At 43.8% G+C, this 25,916-nt stretch overlaps 1 protein-coding gene across 7 annotated transcripts in view; it reads left to right on the top strand.

The window, feature by feature from the left end:
- Positions 1-25,916, top strand: part of DGKI (diacylglycerol kinase iota) — a 240,341-nt gene that overhangs the window by 89,142 nt on the left and 125,283 nt on the right. For all 7 annotated transcript variants that reach the window (XM_053407435.1, XM_053407440.1, XM_053407436.1 and 4 more), the window contains exons 2-3: positions 19,622-19,730; positions 24,757-24,852. In XM_053407435.1, the coding sequence (XP_053263410.1) occupies positions 19,622-19,730; positions 24,757-24,852 (205 nt within the window). The remainder of the gene's footprint in view (positions 1-19,621; positions 19,731-24,756; positions 24,853-25,916) is intronic.

Here is a 25,916-nt window from a genome sequence, read left to right on the forward strand (position 1 = left end):
TGGTGCTTCAGGTTAAGAACAGTTTTAGGTTAAGAACGGACCTCCGGAATGAATAAGTACTTAAACTGAGGTACCACTGTATTTATTTTTGAGGTTAAATGGGAACATAGTGATGTAGGAAGCTGGCTTATACCACATCAGGCTCTTGGTCCTTCTAGTTCTGTCTTGTCTATTGAGCTACAATCCAGGATTACAGTCTTTTCCAGTGTTCCCTGGAGATTCTAGGAATTGAACCTAGGCTGGGACATCCTGCAGGCAACGCCACTGAACCATGGCCCTTCCCCACAGTTTTCCCAACTGACAGTTGTGGCTTGATCAGTGCTATTTTCCTAGAAAAAGGAGTGCCAGAACTCATCACAAACTTCTCCCTTGTTCTCTTAGAATGGCAATGGCGCCACCTGAGAGGTGCCGGGGCTGAGCTCAGGCTGAAAAAAGAAGAAGCTCTGGGCTTGATCAGGGAGAAGGAACGGAACATGTGCTCTCTTGGGGATGGAGATGTTAGTAAATCAAGATAATCCTGGGGCTGCCCTGATAACCCTTTTGTGCGGAGAGCTTGAGCAGAGAACCATTATATTTACAGGCTTCCCTACACAACGATAACCCAGTTCAGTGCGCTTCTTATCTTCCCCCTATTCTTACACGAAGGCACTTTCTTTAGAAACAATAACTTTGCTCGTGCTGAGTAAAAATGATAAATCTGCTAATAACCACCCTTATTTTATCTCTAACAATGCACTTTGGAGTATACAAAGCAATAGGAGCACAATGGCTGTCAGCCCTTCCTACGCCGGGGCTGGCTTACAAGTGTTGGTTGCATTTAGAAACTGAGTTTTTCGAGCATATTTGTGATAGAATTGCCAGGCACTGCAGTGCCATCAATCCTTCAGATTTCTGGTCCAAAGCCTGCAGGAGACAGAGCAAGAGCTAAGGCTCATTTTAAACACAGGCAAGACCTTAATATGGTCCTTTATATAGCAACACGCCAACTGCAATATGATTTAGCTATGAAAGATGAATGTGGGAAGACTTGAATTGCTTACACTATATAAATGAGTTATTATATTTTTATTACACCTTTCCCCCAAGCGGCTTGCAGTGGTGTACATAAGTCTCTCTCTCCCTGCAATTTACCTTCAGAACAACCCTGTGAGGTAGGTTGAGCTGAGCGATAGGAACTGGTGTAAGAACATCCAGCAGTGGAGTCTAGTCCAGTAAGGAAAATGAGATCCTGCCCCACCAATCTAAGCCTGCCCTCAGCCAGCCCCCATCTGCCTGCATTCTTACAGGTGATTGAGTGAATAGCACTTGCTCTCATTTTCCTCAGACTCAGTGTTGCATTTACATAATTCAACAGGGAAGAAGATGGGAAAAACTAGAATTAGTGGGCACCCCCTCCTGCTGTGACAAGCTCCCCTCCCTCCTTGTCTCCGCAGAACCAGAAGAGGCATGAAAGGGGTAGAGGAGAGGTTGGCTGCACGTGGTCTCTGATTGCTTGGGGAAAGCCCTGGAGAGGAGAGGACGGCTGTGAGGAGATGGGGACTTTCACTCTCAGCAACTGGAGTAAAACCATTAGGAATGAGCTGCTGTCATAATGGGGATTTTCTCTCTGTGGAAGCTTCTGAATCAAAGCAAATCGATTAAGAAACCATAAGGCTAGGAAGGATAGTTCGATCCAGATTTTCACCCTAAAGCATCCTTGTATGGTTCCTGTCCCACATTCCAGCCAGGCAGAAGCACCCAACATTAGGCCTGACATTCAGCCAAGTTTGTGGAGATCATGTTTTTGCTAATAAGGAGTAAACTTTAACTTTGAACTCTGTGATTACTGACCAACAGGCTCCTTTGACACCTAGTCAACTCTTTTCCCCAAAACATGATCTTGTTACTTGGGTGGAGTATTCAAAGCTTTTTTTTCTTGCCATACTGATCTGTAAGGTGATGTTCCATTTTAAGAGAGTGTTGCTTCCTTCACTGGATGAAATCTCAGCAGTAAAAACCTCCTGGAGGGGGAAGGCCTGCAAGGCATGGTACTTCTTCATGCATGTAAAAGAGCCCTTTGGATCATTTCCCACACAATCAGGAATCAGAAGCTATTCCTCTTACGGGGGGGGGGGGGCTTGTCAGGAATTTGTAAGCAAATACGGCAACTGATTGCAGAGTACTGGCTGGCATCCTCAGAAGCATATTTCTTAACAACCTTACGTGGTTCCTGCTGAGGACTGTTTGGAAACAATCTCTTCCTGGTAGTCAGAATGGAAGAGAAACTGCTGGGATGTTGAAGTTGGTCATGATGATTTTTTGCTGAGAGGTAGAAAAGGAAGCTGAAAGCTTTAAACCAGCATGAACCCCTCCACTCTCTCTGCAGACTGAAAATTTATGGACCAGTTGCCTCGTCCAGGTGTAGTTGTACATCTTTGAGTGATTTGTAGTAGATCAACAAGGATTTTCCTCTTCTAATTACGTAAGAAGCTGTCTTATACTGAGTTAGGCCAAAGCTATCTGGGTTTCTGATAGGGAATCTCTTCTAGCCCTAGCTGAAGACGCTGGGGATTGAATTTGGGACCTTCTACATGCAAGGTAAGAGGGTTTTGGTGGCGCTGTGGGTTAAACCACAGAGCCTAGGACTTGCCGATCAGAAGGTCGGCAGTTCGAATCCCTGTGACGGGGTGAACTCCCATTGCTCGGTCCCTGCTCCTGCCAACCTAGCAGTTCGAAAGCACGTCAAAGTACAAGTAGATAAATAGGTACAGCTCTGGCAGGAAGGTAAACTACGTTTCCGTGCACTGCTCTGGTTCGCCAGAAGCGGCTTAGTCATGCTGGCCACATGACCCGGAAGCCGTACACCGGCTCCCTCGGCCAATAAAGCGAGATGAGCCCAGAGTCGTCTGCGACTGGACATAATGGTTGGGGTCCCTTTACCTTTACATGCAAGGTGGATGAATAACCATTGTTGTTGGACTACAACTCCTATAATTCCTGATAATGAGCTGTTCTGGCTAGGGCTGATGGTAGTTGTAGGTCAGATAACACCAAAAGCACTACAGGTTCCTCATTCCTGGTCTACATAATGCCAAGCAATCTGTTGTGAGCCATGCTTATCAGTCAGTTTATCTCTGGAATGAATACAACCTTGTTAGGATGGAGTGAGGAAGAATGGACAAATGATAAAAATCAATTGAGGAGGGAATTAGCAAATGGGGAGGGAATTTAGTCCTCAACCTTCTACAAAAGCCTTTGTCCGCCTTTCAGGTGGTAGGTACATATGTGAGAAAATGTTAGCTCTGTATCCAGATTCAAAATCCATGCCTTGTTTAATTTTTGTGGTGCTTCTAGTGTCTGCTTTAATGGAAAATGCTCCTGCTTCTTTTTTATATATAAATTTTTATTAATTTTCCAATACATTTATACATTTTTAACCAAATTGTAACAAAATATCTCTTTTGGACTTCCTTCAGCTTCCCTGGCAATCATCCATATTTATCTCTTAATTACGCATTCCCTTTACACATATTGCCGTTTGCCTTCCCTCTCCCTTCTATTTCTTTTTTGACAATATCTCTCAGTTTTTACAGCGCCTCTCGAAACCCCACTAGCGTTGTTTGTATATCGCATACATTTTTCAGATATTCTACAAACTTTCCCCAGTCTTCGATGAACCTTTGGTCTCGGGCATATCTGATTTTCCCAGTTAATTTGTCCAGTTCCGCATAGTCTGTCAATTTCAATCTCCATTCTTCTATTGTCGGTAATTCCTCTTGTTTCCATTTTTGAGCCAATAAAATCCTTGCTGCTGTAACTGCATACTGAAAGAGTTTACAGTCTTTTCTTCTTATTTCTTTCCCTGTAATTCCTAAAAGAAAGGCTTCTGGTTTCTTCACAAAAGTAAATTTTAACATCTTTTTCAATTCATTATAAATCGCATCCCAGAAACCTTTCACCTTCTTACATTCCCACCACATATGGTAAAATGTTCCTTCTTTTTCTTTACATTTCCAACACTTATTACATGTCTTATACATTTTTGCTAATTTTACCGGTGTGATATACCATCTGTAAAACATTTTCATAACATTTTCCTTCAACGCAGTACATGCAGTAAATTTCAGATTTTCTTTCCACAATTTTTCCCAATCGTCAAATTGTATATTATAACCGAAATCTTTGGCCCATTGTATCATTACTAATGGAAAATGCTTCTGCTTCTATCATTTCTGAGCTTGACTTGTGTTTGAGCCAAGAAGGATATATACTCTGATTTTGGAATCCAGAATGTCGTAATGGGGATTTTCTCTCCGTGGAACTTTCTGAATCAAAGCCAATTGTTTAAGAAACCATAAGGCGAGGGGGACTTCTGGTTTCCTGCCGACAGAACAGGGAGAGTGGGTCTGAAAGAGAAATTTAGAAGGAAGGAGGCCTGAAATGGGGAATTGTCCTAATGGGAAGCCTCTTTCGGAGGAGATTTAAATATGCCAAAGTAAGAAAAAAAGAATGGGTAACAATCTGGAAAATTGTTTTTATTTAGGGGCCAGCGGTTGTAAATGAATTGGGACATCAGCAGACATGGATTAAGTGCTTGCAAAAAGCAACAGTTAGGATAATTTTGAAAGGGGAAATAGCATGAAACCATAGATGTGTAATGTATGAAGTGGTCTGAATGTTTAAAATATCTGTGCTGTATACCACAAATTGAATTGTTTAGTAGTTGGAAAATTGGGTAAAGGGATCTGAAAGAAGAGGGGGTGGAGGGAAGTATGGGGATTTGGGGGGAGGGTAAAAATCTGTTCTTTTTGATTATTTTTTAATGTTAATGAGAAATGTGTGGGGTAATCTGGTATTGATACAATGTGGCATATATTGGATTGTTTTTTTTAAAAAAATGAAAACTAATTAAAAAATCTTTAAAAAAAGAACCATGAGGCTAGGAAGGGTAGTTTGATCCAGATTTTCACCCCAAAGCATCCTTGTATGGTTCCTATCCCACATTCCAGCCAGGCAGAAGCACCCAAGGAGAGTGCAAACAGGGCCAGAAAGGATGAGGCCTGGGAAGACTTCTGAGGGCCAAGTAGTGAGGTCTTGAGGGCCACAGGCATCCCCTGGACCTGAGGTTCCTCAGCCTTGATATCGAGCATATAAACCTGGGTTATACCTTTGGCCCACCTAATCCAGTACAGTGGTACCTCGGGTTAAATACTTAATTCATTCCGGAGGTCCGTACTTAACCTGAAACTGTTCTTAACCTGAAGCACCACTTTAGCTAATGGGGCCTCCTGCTGCTGCCACGCCGCCGGAGACTGATTTCTGTTCTCATCCTGAAGCAAAGTTCTTAACCTGAAGCACTATTTCTGGGTTAGCAGAGTCTGTAACCTGAAGCGTATGTAACCTGAGGTACCACTGTATTGCCTTCTCTGAGCAGTAGCAGCAGCTGTCTAGGATCTCAGGCCAAGGATCTTTCCCATTTCCTGATAGCAACAGTGCAACCCTATGTGTGTTTGCTCAGAACTAAGTCCTCCTGTGTTCAGTAAGACTTACTCCCAGGTTAAGTGTACATAAGATTTGCAGCCTGAGCTACACAGAATGTGTTGGCTGTTTGCAGTATGGTAGCGCTGCAGAGAGCTTGCTGGGGAGACCATGCATTAAAAAGAAAGGACTCAAAAATAACTTAAACAAGGTTTTCATAAGAAAAACAAAAACTCCTTTTACACTAAATACATTAACAACCAAACCAGACCCAACCACCAACCCATCCCCCAGGGTAATGGGAGAGCTAGGTGCTGCTCCTTATATACTACACCCAAATGCTGACACACCTTAATCAAATACAACTCAGCAGCACCTGCTGTGTTTCACAGCTGTAAAGCTGGGTCTCGTTATCTTGCTCTGGCCCTTGCTCTGGCCCCTTAAAGACATACACATCGGGTGGAACAATGATGAACCTTTACATTTAAAGAAACCATTCAACATTCAACAGAATGCAGTTCTGAGGGAGCTGCAAAGCCTCTGGATTTGATGCTGATTCTGCCACTGACTCACTCTGAAAGTGAGGATAAATAATTCTGCTTTGAGCTTTATAGATAGAAAACAATATGTTGGCCTGATCAAAAGCCAGACTCAGGAAGCAGATGCTAATATTCTAGTCTGTGTTGGAAAGCGCTGTAACTGAGCACATTATGTCAGTGCCATTTTGCCTACACATGGAGTTTCGTGCCAGGATTTGACTCACTGCTTAATCGCCCCCCTTTAAAAATATGAGGATGCTTGATATATGTAAGGTGCTGTAGGAGGTGAATTCTTATCCAAATTGAAAGAATATCCTCCACAATGACCCCAGAACACCCATACTTGGAAGAAAGCAGGTTTGTTCCTTGTTAGCGCAAGATGAATTTAAACAAGATAATTTTATTCAAATGAATAAATGTACATATATTGAAATCTTCATTTAACACACACACACGAATTAATCAAAATAAGCCTCATGACAACCAGCTGTTTGTTTTTCCGCTATGGGCAATAAGTCAATGTTTTCCTAGTGTGAAGGAAAGGTATTATTATCTGTCAAGTGCATTTTGCAGTTCTGTCTGGTGCCTTTGATACGCAGAATGACGCCTGTATCTCAAGCTTCGCTGGATGGAATTATTGGAGTTTATGTGTGCATATAATGAGTAGAACATCTCTCGATTCTGTTAAAGATTGGTAGCAGCTCCAGGTGCCCAAAGAGCAGTACTCTGGAAGTTGCACGCTGCCTCTCTGTTATTCATATTATCTAATCACATTTTTGGCATGCAAAACGCCTTTTGGTGATGATTTCTGGGGTTTAAATGTGGCATCTGAGGATGTTACTTGCTGGTATTTTCAAAAGGTATTTCCAATACATCCTTCCTTCTTCTCACTTCCCTACCCTCTGAAGCCCTTTCCCCATACAGCCCAAGGCTTTTCTGTTTGTCCAGGGCAATGGGATACTGAGTTAGATGGAACGATGCAGTCTGACTGGATATAAGGCAGTTTCCTACGTTCCTGAAATGCAATGTGAGGTGATTGAAAAGCCTTACTACTCAATTAAGCGGCTCTGACATCGCAGTGCTGGGAGGTACCTCGGAGAGCACCACTGGCCAGACTAGACTTGGTGCCTCCAATCTGGTGCGCAGTCTCCCTTTCGGATCACAATTCCTGTCAACTCCAGCCAGTATTCTGCTGTGCTGGCTGAGCCTCACGTGAGGTGGAGTCTAAAGCTGCTGAAGAGCATCAGGTTGGAAAACACTGAGATGGAGGGTACCACTACTGGGCCATGTAAGATAGTTCTCTAAATGGCCTTTACAATGTCATACCTGCCAACATTTCTCTGATGAAAATAGGGACATCCCTTTCCATAATGATAATTTTACTACAGTGGTACCTCTGGTTAAGAACTTAATTCGTTCTGGAGGTTCGTTCTTAACCTGAAACTGTTCTTAACCTGAGGTACCACTTTAGCTAATGGGGCCTCCCGCTGCCCCTGCGCCGCCGCTGCGCGATTTCTGTTCTCATCCTGAAGCAAAGTTCTTAACCCGAGGTACTATTTCTGGGTTAGCGGAGTCTGTAACCTGAAGTGTCTGTAACCTGAAGTGTCTGTAACCTGAGGTACCACTGTATTTATACCCCACACATCTTATTGGGTTACCCCAGCCACTCTGGGCAGCTTCCAACATATATAAAAACATAATAAAACATTAAACATTTTTTAAAAAAACTTCCCTACACAGGGTTGCCTTCAGATGGCTCAGGGGTCAGATAACTCCATAACCTCCAACATTCCTCCAATGAAAATAGGGACATTCTGGGATCAAATCAGAAACCGGGATGGCTTCTCTAAATCTGGGATTTCCCTGGTGGGTCTGCAATCCTCCCCACTCTCTCTCTGTGTATAGATAGATAGCTGTAATGCTTGTAGTCTCTTTAGGTCTAATGATGCTATCTTGCTGTGAAAATGGCTACGGTTGTCATGGCAACCAGCCCTATCTCTCAAATATGGATGGGTCTTATGGTGGTATTAGATTGGGGAGCTTCTGGCTTTCAAACAACATTTCCTACATAAATGGTAGGACACTTGGTTGCATGGGAAAACACTGGTTTATGGGCAGAAAATACAAATGTAATAGGCATTTAGGTTAGGCAGTGTGGTGTAGTGAGTAGCGTCGGACTGGGAAGTTCAGAATTCAGATTTTTGCACAGGCATAATGCTGACTGGGTGACTTTGAATCCCCACTCAGACGTGAAGCTTGTCAGGTGCCCTTGGGCGGGTCACCATCTCTCAGCCTAGCCTATATTGCAAGGTTGTTGTGAAAGAAAACATGGAGAAGGGGAGAGCCAAATATGCCACCTCAAGCTCCTTGAAGGAAAGGTGGAGTATAAAAAGCAAATATCAAGGCAAAGTGCTGCTCAAGTAAGCTTTTATTTATATCAGTTTCACAAAGAGACAATGGCACAGGATTTCAGTTAATTTAAATTGATGTTATCCATGGAGGATTTGACCAAATGGTCCTGTTTTGTTTTTTTAAGGAAGATGAGGCAGTATTAGAAATGTTGATGCCTACAATGTAAGTAGGGAAGCATCCTTCATTAAAGGATTTGCATTTCCTACTCCACCCAGAGTTCTTTCTACTTAGCCCCAGATAGTGAGTGCTTGCATGTCCCCTTCATTGTATCCCTTGGAAAGAAATCACAGGTGAAAGAAAGAAAAGATAGGAAGGATTATGCTACTGAAACAACAACAATAACAGAAGCACTATCCTTTCCCCCCATTTAGCAGATTGAGAAAAAATATCAGGGAATAGTCATGCTGGTGAACTACAGCTCCCATCCTCCCTGACCATCAGCCGTTGAAGTTAAATCCTTTGAAGACAGAGGTCCTTTGGCTGGGTTGAAACAATATGGGGTTGGGGGGCCAACTCCCATCCCTTGCGGGGGTGCAGCTAGTGCCAGCGCCTTCCGTCAAGAGTTTGGATGTAATCTTTGATGCCTCCTTTTCTATGGAGGCACAGGTTACAGCTATAACAAAGGCTGCATTTTTCCATCTCCACCAAGCTAAGCAGTTGGTCCCTTACCTCTCTCGCCCTGACCTCGCCACTGTGATCCATGCGACAGTCACCTCCAGGCTTGATTATTGTAACTCACTCTACGTGGGGCTTCCCATGAAACTGACCCAGAAACTCCAACGGGTGCAGATTGCCGCGATGAGACTTCTTACGGGGTCCTCACCACGGGATCACATTCAGTCAGTGCTATACCAGCTGCACTGGTGGAGTACAGGGTCAGGTTTAAGGTGCTGGTTTTAACCTTTAAAGCCCTATACAGCCTAGGACCCTTGTACCTATGGGACCGCCTTTCCTGGTATGTCCCACAGAGGACCTTACGGTCTGCAAATAACAACACCCTAAAGATTCCAGGCCCCAGGGAGATTTGACTGGCCTTGACCAGAGCCAGGGCCTTTTTGGCTATGGCCCCGGCCTGGTGGAACACTCTCTCACAAGAGACCAGGGCCCTGTGAGTTTTGATATCCTTCCGCAGAGCCTGCAAGACGGAGCTGTTCCACCAGGCCTTTGGTCAGGGTTCAGTCTGACTCATTTTCTCTTTGTATAAGAACAAGCACGAAGGAGGTTTCCCAGCCCACTCTCAGGTCCTTATAATATCAGTGGAGACAGTTGGTCCTGGCGAGTATTAACCGCTCTAAATTTTAACCTGAGGATTGTATATTGATTGCTTGTTTTTATGCACATTGTATTATTTATATGATGTTAGCCGCTCTGAGCCCGGCTCCAGCCGGGGAGGGCGGGGTACAAATAAAAAATTATTATTATTATTATTATTATTATTATTATTATTATTATTATTATGCTAGCTGGGGCTGATGGGAGCTGGTTTCCAACAACGTCTGGAAGAGGCACAATGTGTCTATGATTCTATGATTCACAACCTCTATGTACGCAGAAATGAGCCAGAATTCTGCCCTGGACATCAGTACTGCAGTTTGATAGATTATTTTAAATGTCTTAATGGGCAAACCTCTTGTCAGTCTTCTGAGTGCTGAGCTGAGAAACCACAGTTTTCAAAGGGAAGATGTTTGGGGGCCAATAAGAGGGTGCATTTGCACTCAGCTTGGATACTAGACTGAACTGTGCAAGATGAGCAAAAGGGATTGTAGTTTGATAAATGCATTCAATACCTGGGCAATAGACACTCTTTCCTTTTTTGAAATAGGTAGTACTAATGCCCCGGGGAGATATTTTAATGAGATTAATGCTGTTGGCTAATTGCATTTTATGCCTCTTAGAGACTCAGGCACAGCTCTGTATGCAAAGCAGTTCCATTGAGGGTTGCTATATGGGATTTCCTACATGCCCAGAGTGTTAGGAGAGGGTTGATCAAAACAAGGCTTAGGGCAGAGAATCAAGCTCTGCCCTTATTGAATCAACAGTGGATCCTGTGATGTAACAAGTTGAGCTCTGAGTAATTTGTCAATGAAAATCACCAGAGAAATGTTGGAGGGTAGGGAATAGGATGTTCCTATTTTTTGTCAGAGAAATGTTGAAGGGCTTGTGAAGTTAAGGAATGTAGCAAGACTGTTAAAATGGCAGTTGTTGCCGGTGATGTTCAGTTTTTGTTCTCAATGACTGGCTAGTTCAGGGGTCAGCAAACATTTTCAGCAGGGGGCCGGTCCACTGTCCCTCAGACCTTGGGGGGGGGGGCTGGACTATATTTTTTGGGGGGGAAATGAACAAATTCCTCTGCCCCACAAATAACCCAGAGATACATTTTAAATAAAAGGACACATACTACTCATGTAAAAATACGCTGATTCCTGGACTGTCCACGGGCCGGATTTAGAAGCGACTGGGCTGGATCCAGTCCCCGGGCCTTAGTTTGCCTACTCATGGGCTTTTATTGGTTTTCTTTTATTGGTTTCTCAGTTGTATGAATGTAGAATGTCAGATGTCTCTCACACTGTAATTCTATGCAAAGACAAAGGTGGAATTTGCTGAGTCTGCTTTTCACAGCAGACCAACATGATGCATCTCCATTTGCAACTCCCAGCAGCAATGGGTCTACTTTGAGTAAAATGCAGTTGAATACCATCTCTTATCCTCCATGAAAGTGCTCTTATAGAAGGGATGCAGGTGGAGCTGTGGTCTAAACCACTGAGCCTCTTCTAGTGATTTCCAAGTTGCCAAGAGTAGTATTCTTCAGTCATCAAATACGTGGGTGAACATGAGTGTTTTCATTTTTTTCCTAGCAGTTAATAATATTGGAGACAGATGTAACTCCACAAATGGGAATCAACACGTTTTGCAGAGGTGATAGAAATGCTGCATGTTTTCCCATTGAGAGGCTCTTCTGTAGGATACGGATGATGGTTGTTGTAGTCCAGCAACATCTTCAGGGCCACAGATTCTCCGTTCTTATTCTACAGCAACAACTCATCCATCATGGAGGTGATATTGGCCCAGTTCAGATGAAATTATCTTTGTACGACAGATCACACCCCCCCCAAAAAAATGAGTACAGTGTCTGCGTGCTCTCATTTCTTTTTCTCTTCTCTTGCATCTTAATTGAGTGCTTCTGGGGTTTCTTAAACCAGAAAGATGTAGTGGGTTCAAATGTAAGTAGAGTGCAAGCTAGGACTGCAAACCATGGTTTGATTGTGGGTTGTAAGTAGAGTTTAAACCATTGTTTCTTGATCCAGATGGAAGCAAAACTGGTATTCACCATGTTGTCCTCTCTCCTTCCTCAAGTTCAACTGCTTCATGTGCTGAAGTCCTCAGGGACCACATCTGACCTCCAGAGCAGCCACCAGTATATTTATATCCTGGCTTTCTTGAGGCTTTTTTTTTGGTTCACATTCACTATTAATAACTCTATAAAAATAGAAGTCTATAAATTAGTCAACAACAGAAGTCATGTAAGGAAAAAAGGCTTCTAAAGTTCAGGTCTGAGGATTCCTCAATAAAGTATCCCATAAAATTGGGGATCCAAAGTCCTTCTCTTTGTTTCTCCTTCCCCACCCCAGATGACACCTCTTGTGGCACAGGGTCATAGAGCAAGCTTCCCCTGTGGTTCCTTTAAAAAGGATCAATGAGTGATCTCCCATAAGGAGAAGAACTCCCTCAAGTAGGCTAGATCCAGGCCATTCATCATTAGAACAGAGGTTGAGACACAACAGGAAGCAACATATCAGGAACATGCTGTTGTAAGCTAGGGCAGGTATAGTGAACATGGTGCACTCCAGATTTTGTGGGACATCAAATCCTATTAGCCCCATCTAACATGACCAATGGTCAGGGATGATGGGAATTGTAGTCTGATGATATTGCATTGACTACCCTTAGGCTAGGGCAAACAGAATGCTCTTGGACATTTAGCAATCACCAGATTACCATACTCCCAATCCAGAAGTTATTCTGAGACCCCCTCCAAGCTCTGAAACAGGGAACTTGGGGGTAGCAGAATTTTCACCCTCCAGTGTTTCTTTCAAGAAGATGTCAGCATGAGGGTAACACTGGCAAATTAATAATAATAATAATAATAATAATAATAATAATAATAATAATAATAATTTCTTTATATCCCGCCCTCCCCAGCCAAAGCTGGGCTCAGAGCGGCTAACAATAGTAAAAATAGCAGAGTTTACATAAAGCCACAGTCAATTAATTGAAATACATTCTAAAATCAGTTCAGAATCAAATTTCTTACTTCTTTTATTCCCTCCTGCAGTGCTACTGAGCCCACCCCCAATTCTGTAGCCAGAAAAGCAATGGATTTGAAGGAGCCTTTTTGTTTTGTTATGTTGAGGCTGTCATGCAACCCATATCTCAGCCGGAAGTCTTAAAGTACAAATTGATTTAGAAATGTTTCCATAACAGTCCAGCATTGTTTACCTCCTGATTCAGAACCATAAATCCTTACCTGGCAGATTTACGTAAGTTGTTTCTGGAGAAACATAGCCAAGCATGCTCTTGGAAAGTACATCATCACTAGATCACCTTTCAAGAGGTCTCAGCCAATGCTGAGGTATTGTTACAAGAAGTTCACCCACTTCTAATCCTGACCTGAAATTGTATCTGAGGTGTGACATAGGACCATCTGTAGCCATTCGTCAGGCATGTTTACCTTAGCTGGCCATGGTTCATTGATAGCTTATTATTGTTGGAGGCTGGGTAGACATTTGGATGCCCATGAAATCCAGTTCAGGATTTGATTTTGGATGAGCTGTGGCAAATAAAGCAGCCACTGTAATTCGTTTAACAATGATTCTGGGAATGATATTGGCTGCAGAATTTACCTTGCTAATTATTCACTTTTATTATTTATCATTTTCCTTCTGTTATTCAGTCCCCTAGGGCTGCTAATTAATAGAATTGAATACAACTCACTTTAGAACAGGGAGTGGGGAACCTGTCTAGATACTACAGTATTTCCATCAGTCACAGCCAACAAGGCCAACAGCCAGGAATGATGCGGGTTGGAATCGAGTAATTGATTTTTCTTAAAGTCTTACTGCAATCAATATATAGTAATGGTTTCACCCAATTAAGGGTCATTTTTAGTCATCTAATTAAATTAGTTTTAGTTGTTTGATGAACTCTGCATCTACTTTTAAAGAACTAAAACAATAGTTTTGAATATTTTTAGATGACATATGTACATGGGGAATGCCTCTTCTAAGATAGTGCAGGCACCTGCAATTTCTGTAAGTATGTAAGTTGCTTCATTAATCAGGCATGACCTGTTAGTCAGTTTAAAAGTTTTGTAGTCAATTACTCTAAAATTGATCAAGGGTTACAGCCCTAATATAGTCATTATTGTCACAGAGGGAGGAAATGCACATTCAAACTCTCCCTAATGGCAACAGGTGGAGGGTTTCCATCTTGGTATGTTATTTAAGTATGGTTTTTACAAGCCATAGTTTCCTGTATTTGGATGAAAAGGGAAAAATACTTGCACCAAACCATGACCAGAAATTTTACATCTGCTTTCATCATGAGAGGAAGAGGAGAAGGGAGAGCAAGTAGCAAGCCCACCCATGAATTGATCCAAAGGATTCTCATAATGACCAGCTATAGTTTATTGTTTCATCCAAAGTGGGCTGGTGTGCTTTGTTGTTGTTTAGTCGTTTAGTCGTGTCCGACTCTTCGTGACCCCATGGACCAGAGCACGCCAGGCACTTCTGTCTTCCACTGCCTCCCGCAGTTTGGTCAAACTCATGCTGGTAGCTGCATGAACACTATCCAACCATCTCGTCCTCTGTTGTCCCCTTCTCCTTGTGCCCTCCATCTTTCCCAACATCAGGGTCTTTTCCAGGGAGTCTTCTCTTCTCATGAGGTGGCCAAAGTATTGGAGCCTCAGCTGCACGATCTGTCCTTCCAGTGAGCACTCAGGGCTGATTTCCTTCAGAATGGATCGGTTTGATCTTCTTGCAGTCCATGGGACTCTCAGGAGTCTCCTCCAGCACCATAATTCAAAAGCATCAATTCTTCAGAGATCAGCCTTCTTTATGGTCCAGCTCTCACTACTGGGAAAACCATAACTTTTACTATACGGACCTTTGTTGGCAAGGTGATGTCTCTACTGGGCTGGTGTGCTAGAACATTGCTAATAAAGCAGACATTTCTCTGACATACTGTAGTACAGAAAGCCAGCTGGATGATAATGAGGTGGCAAAGAAATATATTTGGAAATGTGTTATTTAATGAGTGCCTCTTTCTCTCTCAATCTGGCTTTTCGTGCATGCCCTGGAACTCCTGACCTTTAGTGCTACCTAGTTTGAGAGATTTATACAATTTCATAGAATTGTCGGATTGGAAGAGATCCCAAGGACCACCTAGTCCAAGACCCTGCAAAGCAGGAATCACAGCTAAAGAAGCCTTGACAGATGGCCATTTGTAAATAGCTATTGTATTACTGGAATGCTATTGTGAAAGAAAACCTGTTTGTTTTTCTTTGCGGGGGGGGGGGGGGAGGCACTGTTAGAATGCTTAGGCCTTGTGACATACAGTTGGAATGGGGTTCTGTTTGTCAATCACAAGTTCTGCTGCATTGCTTTCTGTTGCCAAGACAGAAGTACTGCTTATTAGCCTTTTCGTTTGCTTGTTTGTCAGAGTGGCAGCTAACGTTTTAATCTAGACCAAGGGTAGCCAATGTAATGCTCTCCATAAATAATGATGATGTGTTTTTTTAATAATAATTTTTATATTCCAATAATCCAATAATAGCCTCATTATATCAATGCCAAATTATAATACAATTCCTAATACCAACCATTCAAATACCAAATTATATAAACTCCAGGAATAATGGTGGACTACAATTCCCATCAGGCCCTATTTTCCAGGGACGTCCCTGATTTAGAGAAGCCGTCCCGGTTTCTGATTTGATCCTGGAATGTCCCACTTTTCCTTAGGATATCTCTATTTTCATTGGAGAAATGTTGGATGGTATGGAGTTATCAGACTTCCGAGCTCTCTGAAGGCAATCATGTAGTCCAGCAAACCTGTCTTGAGGGCACTGTGTTCGTCACCCCTGTTTTAAAGAAATGAAACTGAGAGGGAGTCAAATGTCCCTATTAAGAGACATTACGTATGTTTGACCTTGGTTGTACAAAACAAGAAAGCAAAGAAGAGAAGGATCGTGCTTTTGCACAGCAAGTGGATGAAATCTGCTTCAGTTGGCACCATGAAAGAAAAGGGAGAGTTTATTTATTTGTAGATATATTTATATACAGGCAGCAACCATTTTGTGAGAGGGTTCTGTTCCGGGCCCCTACACGCATTGACAGGGCATGCATACGCCCACCCCATCCCACCCTATTCAGCTCCCGCCCCACCCCTTTCTGCCCCCATTCCCACTCTTCTGGGTCCCAAAGTGTCAGTGGTCAAGCATCAATTGGACATTCCTTAAAATGGCTAACACCTGTATCACCTTTTGTGCCTCATAAGTTAGATAGAAGGTGCAGGGTGTGGCAAGACCTTTTAAAGCAGGTCTTGGAAACCTCAGATTCAGGAGTCAAATGTAGCCTCCCAGGCCTTGCTACCTGGCCCACAAGGCTCAGCCTAGGCCACACTCCTGTCACACCCCTCACCGGCCTGATTCTCCACACTCCTTTTTACCTGGCTGGAGAGTGTCCTTTAACTGTCTTGCTTAGCTGGAAGAAGAGTGCTATGTGGGCTCTGAAAGGCTGCTCATGAGGCAATGTGACCTTTGGACTGAAAAACGTTCCCAGACCTTGTTTTAAAATATTTGCCATGGTGGTGGTGGGGATGCCTTTTAGACTCTGCTTCAAGCAGCAAACTGTCCTGGGCCAGCGCTGAGGAGAGAAATATGTTGGGTGGGTATCCTCTCCACCTGCTTGTTTAGAATGGTCCAATGAACACAGGAAGAATCAGTTTGGATAAGTGCAAAAATTAACGGTAACTGTTAATTAACTGTAAATTAACTGTTGATGTAACTGTTTGCTGGTCCATTCTGGGTGTGCACATAGTGTTCTGCGCATGGAAAACCCCTTCCATGCATGGGGCACATGAAGGGTCAGGGAATTTCTGCTCACAGAAGCTGCTGCTATTACTTCTGCCTCTCTCTGTATACTCCTCATGTGCTAGTGGCACATTTCAGGGCCAATTCATAATGTATAAATTGGTTCTGTCTGCCCTCTCTTGGTGAGTGCAATCTCAGAGCTTGTGTCTTGATTTCCCAGTTACTTGCAACCAAAAAGATAATTCAAAACCATCCATTGTAATGGGAGGGCAATGTTGTTATTAGACAACGAAGGACCTGTCTTACGCAGCTGGACTTAAAGAATTGTTTCAACAGTGGAGAGAAGGGCATTTTGTACTGTGTGCATCAGGTACGCATTAATTCTGCTTGGGCACAGTGGGAGGGATTCAGCACAGGGTTAAGGAGATAACTCCATTAGCACAAGGCTTTCTGCTTTCCTGTTGGAACAAGCTCTCCCCTCCCCTCCCCTGTTCTGAAGGTTCTCCTGACTGAGCCCATTTGGGGGTGCAGGTAGAGGATGGTGGGGTGAGGATGAGGGAAGCCTGGTTGCACTAGTAGAAGTCCTTGCATGGGCTTCCACTAGTAGTACAAGACTGTCAACTACATATTCTAGATCAGAATAGCCAGCATGTTGCCTTCTGGATGTTGTTGGACTACAACTCCCATCATTCCCAGACCATTGGCTGTGTTGGCTGGGGCTTGGAAAGGAGTTGCAGTCCAACAGCATCATCAGAGTATCATGTTGGCAATTCCGGAGATAGAAGTACAGAAAGAGAAGAAGAAACAGGTGACAGACATTTGCATCATTGCAATACATAAATAGAACAGGATGGGTGCAGGGATACAGAGAGCCTTGGCGTGAGTAATGTGAACATGCTGAATGTCCACACGAGAGGTTAGATGTTGAGGCTGCAGTTCCTGGCCTTGGGATTGTTTGGCTTTCCATCCTAGCTATGTTGGAAGTGCCTTTGGGTGACGCTCCACCCAACGGCATTTGTAGCATTTTCAGGAAGTCACATTTATCTCTTTTAGCCAAGAGAAGTAGAAAATGTTTCCGGTTCATATTGTGGGTGAGCCGGAACATCAGCCTAGCTAAAGCCTATTGCAGAAAATAGAGAAGATGTGTCTCTGTGTATCTTTATATTTAAATACACACATTGTGTTATAAGTGTTCATTGTCTATTGTTCATTGCTATATTGTTCGTTCATAGTTACTGTAACTATTTTTAGTTTTTTGCTCTTGGCTGAATATATATTTTTTAATTGAATGTTTTACTTTACTGAATGGTAGTTATGAAATGAATCATTATTCCATTTCCCTGAAACAGTGGCGTAGCGTGGGGGGTGCCAGGGGTGCCGGCCGCACCGGGCGCAACATCTGGGGGGGCGCGAGTCCAGAGGGAAGGGACAAGCAATCGAGGCTTGGTTGGAGTGGGGGATTGTCGTCTCCGTTTGGCCGGCCCCCCTCGAGGAAGCGGGAACCTCTCCAAGGCGCAGCGCGCAGTTGGTGGAGGGAAAAGGGCCGCGCAGCAGCAGCAGGATCCGATCCGAGCCTGCTAATCGCTTGCTGGGAATTAAGCGCCTCAAAGAGGCAAAGGAAGAGGTGGAGTCGCTGGCCCGGCCGGGAGGAAGCTGGAGAGAGCAGGTTGGGTAGGTGCGCCCTGGCTGGCTACCCGCCTCCCGGGCTCAGTGCCTCCATGACCCCTCCAGCGGCGATGGGAGAGATGGGGGGGGGGGTCTGGAGCAGCCCCGGCTGGCCTGCTCCTGCTTCTCCCCCGCCTCCTTCCCGTTGCCGGCGCCTTGATCTCATCCAGATCAGGGACAAAACACGCCCATCCTTCGCTACTCCTTGTCGGGTCACTGCTTCATTTCTCCAGGGAGAGAGAGAGGAGAGGAGTCAAAGGATAAGGTGAAGCTACGGTATATCCTGCTCTGCATTTATTCCCTTCACTGCAGTCCTTTTATGCTGGATTTCACTAATGCAAACCGAAAATGGGATTCACCACAGATTTACTGGAGAGGAGTCCACTTACATGCTAAAAGTCACTGAGATCCATGTGGGAATCTTTTTTCAGCTGGGCGCTGCATTCCATCTTCTGCAACGTTTCACGGACCGCATCCTAGTGGAGGGCGAGGCCAGAGGGAACAGTGTGTGGAGCAAAGGATAGGATTTTTGGCTTTGTACAGAAAGCCTGCCATCCTAACCCCCCTTATGTAGGAGATAGCCCCACTGAATTCACTCTACGTTCTATGTAGACAGGGCTAGGGTTTCACTGTGTAAGCTGCAAGCTACAACTGGACCTAAACCAATGGATTCATGTTACAAGAAAAAAGATTCTGACTAAACATCAGAAAGAACTTTCTGACAGAGCAGTTCAACAGTAGAATGGTCCTCCTTAGCAGAGGATGGATTCTCCTTCCTTTGAGGTTTCTACACAGAGTTTGGATGGCCATCTGTCATGGATGCTTTAGCTGAGATTCCTGCATTGCAGGGGGTTGGACAAGATGATCCTCAGAGGTTATGCCCAAAACAGGTACAAGCAGTGGCGTAGCGTGGGGGGTGCGGGGGGGCCAGCCGCAGCAGGCGCAACATCTGGGGGTTAGGGTTAGGGGGCGCAAATCCACGGGTTAGGGGGCGCAAATTACTTGCCTTGCCCCGGGTGCTGACAACCCACGCTACGCCACTGCCCTGAAACACTGCTATTGTGTCTGTAGGGGATGTGCACTGGCATTGGACAAATCAAAGATCCCAGACCAAATCAGGCCAATTTGGACTGATCTGGGATTTTCCCAGAGTGGATGGAAGCAGGTCCAGATCACAGATCCATTAGTACACCAGTAGCTCTCCACCCCCCACCCAACCACCATTCACAGATATTGAATGTATGGAAAGGGTTGAGCAGTGCAATCCTGTGCATGCCTATCCACAAGGAAGACACACAGAATCCATGGAAGAGTCATTCCCTACACTGTTTGTGGAACAACCAATTATTCAACTGTACATTCCTTGGTTTCCTATGTATAGATTAATAAGGATAAAATGAAATAATCTGGAATTATAGCTTCAGTTATATAGCTTCCTTCTTCTTTTTTCTTCTTGCAGGAAAGCAATTTCCAGATCCGGCCTTCAGCATTTGGCTCCTGTTCAAAACCTCAACATTGCCATCACCAACGGCCCAGTGAAGGAGCTCAGAATGGCACTAGAATGGAGTGTGGGTGTTTCTTTTTTGTTCTGGATATTTAATACTGTTGTGTCCTTGGTGCAAATAATAGCTTGGTTGACATTTCTAGTAGACAGAGTTGTTGTTTGAATGATTGAAGACTGCCAAGAGCGTTGCATGGCAGGAAACCTCTAGAATGTCTTCTTTATGTAGACAGGGTATAATAGCTGAGTTAGTCTCCTTTCTTTCCTGATACCTTTGCATTTGGGAGCCAGGTAGGGGCAGCTTTTGTCCAGTCACAGCTGCTCTAAGATCCCAGATACCTAATTTTTTTTCTATTGGCAACCTCTTCTTCACCAAGGAAGACCCTCACAAAAGACTTAAAACGAACCAACAATAGTCTTCTGTGGGCAAAGGGTGTGTCCCTGTAACATTCCCTTTGAATTTTCACACATTACATATTGTGCAGGTGTCCCATTTTAAGCGGGACACCCTGGACTGACAAAAGCACAGGACCAAAAGATGGACAAGCACAAGACCAAAAGATGGGTGTTTTTACATCCTGCCCTGTGGTGCGAGTCAGTTGGCTCACACCAGGGTGCAGGGCCAAAAAACAGAAGCAGACCTAGATTGCTCCCACACGTTGCCACTCTTCTTCCTCCTTCCGTCACAACACTTCTGGAAGCTGGCTTCTGGAATTACACTGGTGTCGGTTGGACTGGCCACACTGGCTTCACCTGAGGATGTGCCAGCCTCCCCCAAGGCTGCAGTGGCTTCACCTGAGGCCATGATATCGTTGGCCGAGGCGGCAGCAGCAGAGGTGATGGGTTGGTGGGAAATGGCAGCTGGCAAGTGGGCAGGATGGGGGACAGTGAGGGAGGGAGTAGACAGATGGCAGCGAGTGGGTGCTTGAGGGATGGGGTGAGCAGGTGGGCGGTAGCAGAGGCGGGCGCAAGCAGGCGAATGACAGGAGTGGTGGGATGGTGCAGGGTGTGCGCGCCAATTTGCTCTCCCAAAACACTGGATGGCATTTGACCTGCTTAAAGCACAGTTAGGTCATTCTTTTATTTTGTTCAGGTCAAAGCAGGAAAGGCATGAAAAAGTAGTACGGTACTTCATAATAAATTACAGGACAGATACAGGATATGGATTGGGTCTAACATAGTGTGTACAGTCATACCTTGGGTTACAGACACTTCAGGTTGCATTTTTTCAGGTTACGGACCGCCGAAACCCAGAAGTACTGGAATGGATTACTTCCGGGTTTTGGCGGTCGCACTTTGCGCATGCACAGAAGCACCAAATTGCAACCCGTGCATGTGCAGACGTGCCGCTGTGGGTTGCAGACACTGCGGGTTGCGAACGTGCATCCCACACGGATCACGTTCGCAACCCGAGCATCCACTGTACACCGTTTTCCAAAGCAGCAGTGAGAGTGAACTGAATACAGAATAAATGGGAGTGCGCACACTGTCTTTGTCTAATTGTGTAGATCTCCTTTCCTAAACGTCAGTAATTGCTGTGACCTCATTCATTAACTAAAATGAGAGTGAGAGCATCCGTGTGATGTAATTGTTACAGTGTGTTGAACTAAGACCTGGAATACCAGTGTTTAAATCTTCACTCCACCATGAAGCTCCCTGGGTGCCCTTGGGCCCATTGCCATCTCTCAACCTGACTTACCTCACAGCATTGCTCTTAGCATAAAATGGGGAATGGGGAGGTGTGCCAGATGGAACTCCTGGGAGGGAAGGGGAGATAAATATAAATTTTAAAAGCCTGGAACAGTCTGGCTTATCCCAAAATGAATGAAGAGAACCTTGCTCACAGGCTCAGCTTCATAATCTTGGGTTCTACAAGGACTAGAGGCTGTTTTTAAAGAAGAAAGCTATATATCTGGGGAACATAGCTTATTCAGATAGGGGACAACTGTAACATCCCTCCTGGATGTCAATTGGTGGAAGTAGTAAAGATAAACTTGCCTCTCTCTGCTGTCTTTCTTTGCCATTCAGGTGGATATTACGATGGATATCCTGATTGAGAGGTCACTCTTGGCTGATCACAGGGATCATGACAGGACATAAGGAAATACGGCAGTTTCTAAGTTTAAGCCTTGATAGGTCTGCTGGCTGAAAAAAATAGCACAATTTAAATTGTACCTTCAGTGGCCTAGGATGCTATATTTGACTGCGGAGGACCAACATAATAGGCTCTTGACGAAGCACCCTTTTACGTTTCCCCTCGTGGGAATGGTGGTGTAATTTACAAGGGCAATTGAGAATCCAGTGCTCTCACCTTTACAAGGACGTCTGCATGAAGAGAAACGAGATGTCTTCCCAACTGGATTGTAGAAATAGGCCATGCTTACCTTTAGAAAAAAATCTAGCTAGGGATGTAATGAAGAAACGATGTGCACTAGAATAGGGAAAGGCAGATAGACTCTTTTCAATGTAAATATTGTTTTAAATCTTCTCTTTAAAAAATAGAGTTGATGGCCTGGTTGCAATATGTTTTTCTGACCCCCCCCCCCATATATAGTTTAAATAATGTTGTTTTGGAAAAAGCTACTTCACAGAGCAAGTAAAAGGATTTGCTGAAATGGAGTAAGAATTTGTCCTTTTCCTCACTAGTCTGCCCCATTTCTTTAATGAGCTACTTTTATAGTAAGATAAATTCCTCTTTCAGCACACTGAAACTATCAGTATATTGAAAATGGTTTAGAAAGACACAAAGCTGCGCAGTTAATTGAAAGTAATCTGCTGTTGGACACCATCTGGTTGGAAAGCAACAATATTGCTCGTGACTTTTTTTTTTGCAGTGCAGAAGCCAAACTATTAGGCGTGATCAATGCATTTTGTATCATGTTGCGGTTCTGGATTCTCTTTGCCTAAAGCAGAACATCATAATTTTTTTATTTGAAATTAAGCTGGTATTATGGAAGAAAGGAAGCTGGAGTCCCCTTTAAGCTGCATTAATATTATTCTGGGTTGTGATTGTTTGAAAATAAATATCCTCAGCTTAATATTAGTTAGTTATAGCTCACTTTCCCTCCAGTCTTGGAACCTACCTGGGAACATGTAATTCCAAAGTGGTCACCCATTCTGCCATTAAACCACTCCAGGTGGCTTTGTGGTGGCTTCATGTGCCTTCAGACCATACCCTGGGACCAAGGTTCCAAAGAAAGCTCAGGTGACCATGGAATGTTCTTCAGAGACACAGTGTAGGCACCTTCTCCCTCACCAGCCAAAAGGAATCCAGAAGCCACCATCTATAGATCATCCTTCTCTAGCTTGATGCTCTCCAGATGTTTGGGACTAAAACTCCAAACGTTCTAGCAAGGATGGTCCAAAATGTCTGGAGGGCACCAAGGTGGGGAAGGCCAGTCTATAGATGCACACAAAAATCTTGAAGCACAGACTTGCTGGAGGCGCCACCTGTCAAATGTGAAGAATGAAAGCCTTAACTGCTTCTGACCATTAGCAATCCCCACTGCACATTTCAAAAAAGTACCATGTAATGCCTTTGGCAAATAATGTCTACCCATGAATTCAACCCTACGTTCAGATTTTATACATGGTTGTGGCATTTCATGCTTTCCGATCTGCCTTTTGGGTCTGCAAAGATGGGAAAGCTTGAATGAAAATGTCTCTTTTCTCTTGAGTTTTATTATAAATAGTGGCTTTTGTGGTCCTAAAAGCAAGTATTGGATAGTTATCAGATAAAAACTAGTAGACATATTTGATACATTCCTTATGACTAGCACAGTTGGTTGGTGTCTTCCTTCTGTTTGAGCAGGATAGTCAATGATGCTCTCTGGGCCTTATGGGATGCAGAGTGGGACAAACAGAAAGTGAGCCCATGAATGCTGGAATGTATATATATATATATATATATATATATATATATATATATATATATATATATTATAACTAGTGCTGTGCTGAAAAATCTCTCCTCCTCCTCCTCCTCCTCCTCCTCTTCTTCTTCTATCATTTCCCATCAATTGATGAGGAAATCATTTGCATTCAAACATAATCAAAGTGGATAAAATGTTGGGTGAAATTCTCATAGATGGGTGCAGGATTTTTGTCATAATTACCTTACTTACCTTTGATATGCTCAAGGGGTGTTTGTGAATCTTCTTTCATTCATTCAACACACCATCTCACCCAAAGGCTCTGCAGCCTTCACAGGTGTCTATGCTTCAATTAAAGCCTGGAGGAAGACATCATGATGCATCATGGCTGCAAAGTGCAGAAGAAATATTTACTGGAAAGAAAAAAGCACATGTTGCCCCTGGCCACCTGGCAACAAGAAGTAAACTTAACCTCATGCAGAGGACAATCCTAAAGATACTCTGCGGTGCCCTGAGAATGAAGTGGGAAAATGAAATTCTGTTTAGCGGGGGGGGGGGGGAACCATTGAGAAATTGAAATATGCAATATGAATGTGTCAAAGGATGTTGGGCAGAGGGAACTATCTGTTGATAGTTCTAAAGTTATGATTCATAAAGAGAAGGGGGGAATATGTTAAATAAAAGAACACTGGGCTTTTTCTACACTGGTAAAGTCCAGACATGAACCTTGTGTATGGAACTTAGTTTTCACCCTTGTGGATGGAATATGGCTTTCAATGTGCCTTGAATGTTTTATATTTTTGTAAAAAAAAAAGTGCTTTTTGGTTGTCACTGCAGCTTTTTTGCATTTTGAAAAGCAGATTGAAAAATGTAATAAATGATCAAGCAAATATCAAAAAATCCCCAAACTGCACCAGACTTACAGCTGATCTTGATAAAGTAAGGGAGAATCCTGTATTTTAATATGCTTTTCAATGTTATCCAGAAGTAAGAACCATTGAGTCCAAGAGGGCTTACTTCCAGGTAAGCACACATAGGTTTGCTTTGTAAAACCCTGTATCAGGGAGAATCTGGTCTATAATTTGAAGGCAGCTCCTTAAATGTTTACCTTGGGTCTTCTTGCTATTAAACATTACTGATAATGACAATACAGAAGATTGGTTTTCCCCATCCCTCTGAGTAGCTAACTGAATGAATGAAAAAACATTTTCATTTTCTCAGGAAAATGCAGTGAATGGCGAACATCTCTGGCTAGAGACAAACGTTTCTGGGGACCTGTGCTACCTGGGGGAGGAGAGCTGCCAGGTCAAGTTCTCTGTAAGTATTCCTTTTTCTCCCATAATTTCTACCCCAGTGTTCATATGGCCCTAGGTGTGTGAACAGACTCAGGGGTGGATGGGGACATCCATTTAAGTATTCAGTGAATGTGTATAATTGGGGGACAGGGCAAAGCCTGCTGTATTGACACTGCTCCCTTCTGTATGTGTTTACTGAATGCACAGAGGGATAACGGCACAATTGTTTTATGTATGATCTGCTTGATCCCTGCGCATACAGTAGGAAACTGTTTGTATAACACCACCTCCTTCAACATGATGCTTTGGATTACAAGCTTGGGAAGCAGCCCCCAGCTGCGCGGGAATCACTCTTGCTGGCTGAAAGGGGCTGCTTTGACAAGGTATCCTCTCCAAGGAACATGCTGGTGAATCAGCAGCCAGTAAGACGGAACCCCAGAGATGCCAGCTGATGGGCAGGTGGGTGTGGTTTTGCGAGTGGGGATGCCAGTACAGTGCAAACACACCAGCAGGAATGCCAGATTGGCTCTGCTGGTGTATTTGCACTGCACTGACCTCCCCACCACTTTGCCTCTTCCCTTCTCACTCCTATTAAGCAACAGAGACCAACCTGTTGGATAGCTAGTGTAGCTGCTCCGTCCCGTTCCCCAAGCTACTCCTGCCTGTATACGCTCTTTGAGCAAGCTGCTTTCTAACCACCAATTGAAACCTTTTACTATTCGTTCCAAACATCTTGGCAATTCAGTGTTTACGAGTGCTTTTATTTATAACCCACATGTTTCTTTCCTAACTACTGAGCAAGTCGCCTTTGGAAGCGAATAGACAGGGTAGAAGTTTTATTATTTTGACAACAAAGCACATTGTCCAATTGCATACTGTCAACCAGGAGCAGAAAATCTTGAATGCATGACAAGAATAAAAGTTACAGAAAGGTAGCCGTGTTGGTCTGCCATACTCAAAACAAACAAACAAACAAATTTCTTTCCAGTAGCACCTTAAAGACCAACTAAGTTAGTTCTTGGTATGAGCTTTCGTGTGCATGCACGAAACTGTATCTGAAGAAGTGTGCATGCACACGAAAGCTCA

Source organism: Podarcis raffonei, chromosome 10 (assembly GCF_027172205.1).
Source record: "Podarcis raffonei isolate rPodRaf1 chromosome 10, rPodRaf1.pri, whole genome shotgun sequence".
NCBI classification, from domain to species: Eukaryota; Metazoa; Chordata; class Lepidosauria; order Squamata; family Lacertidae; genus Podarcis; species Podarcis raffonei.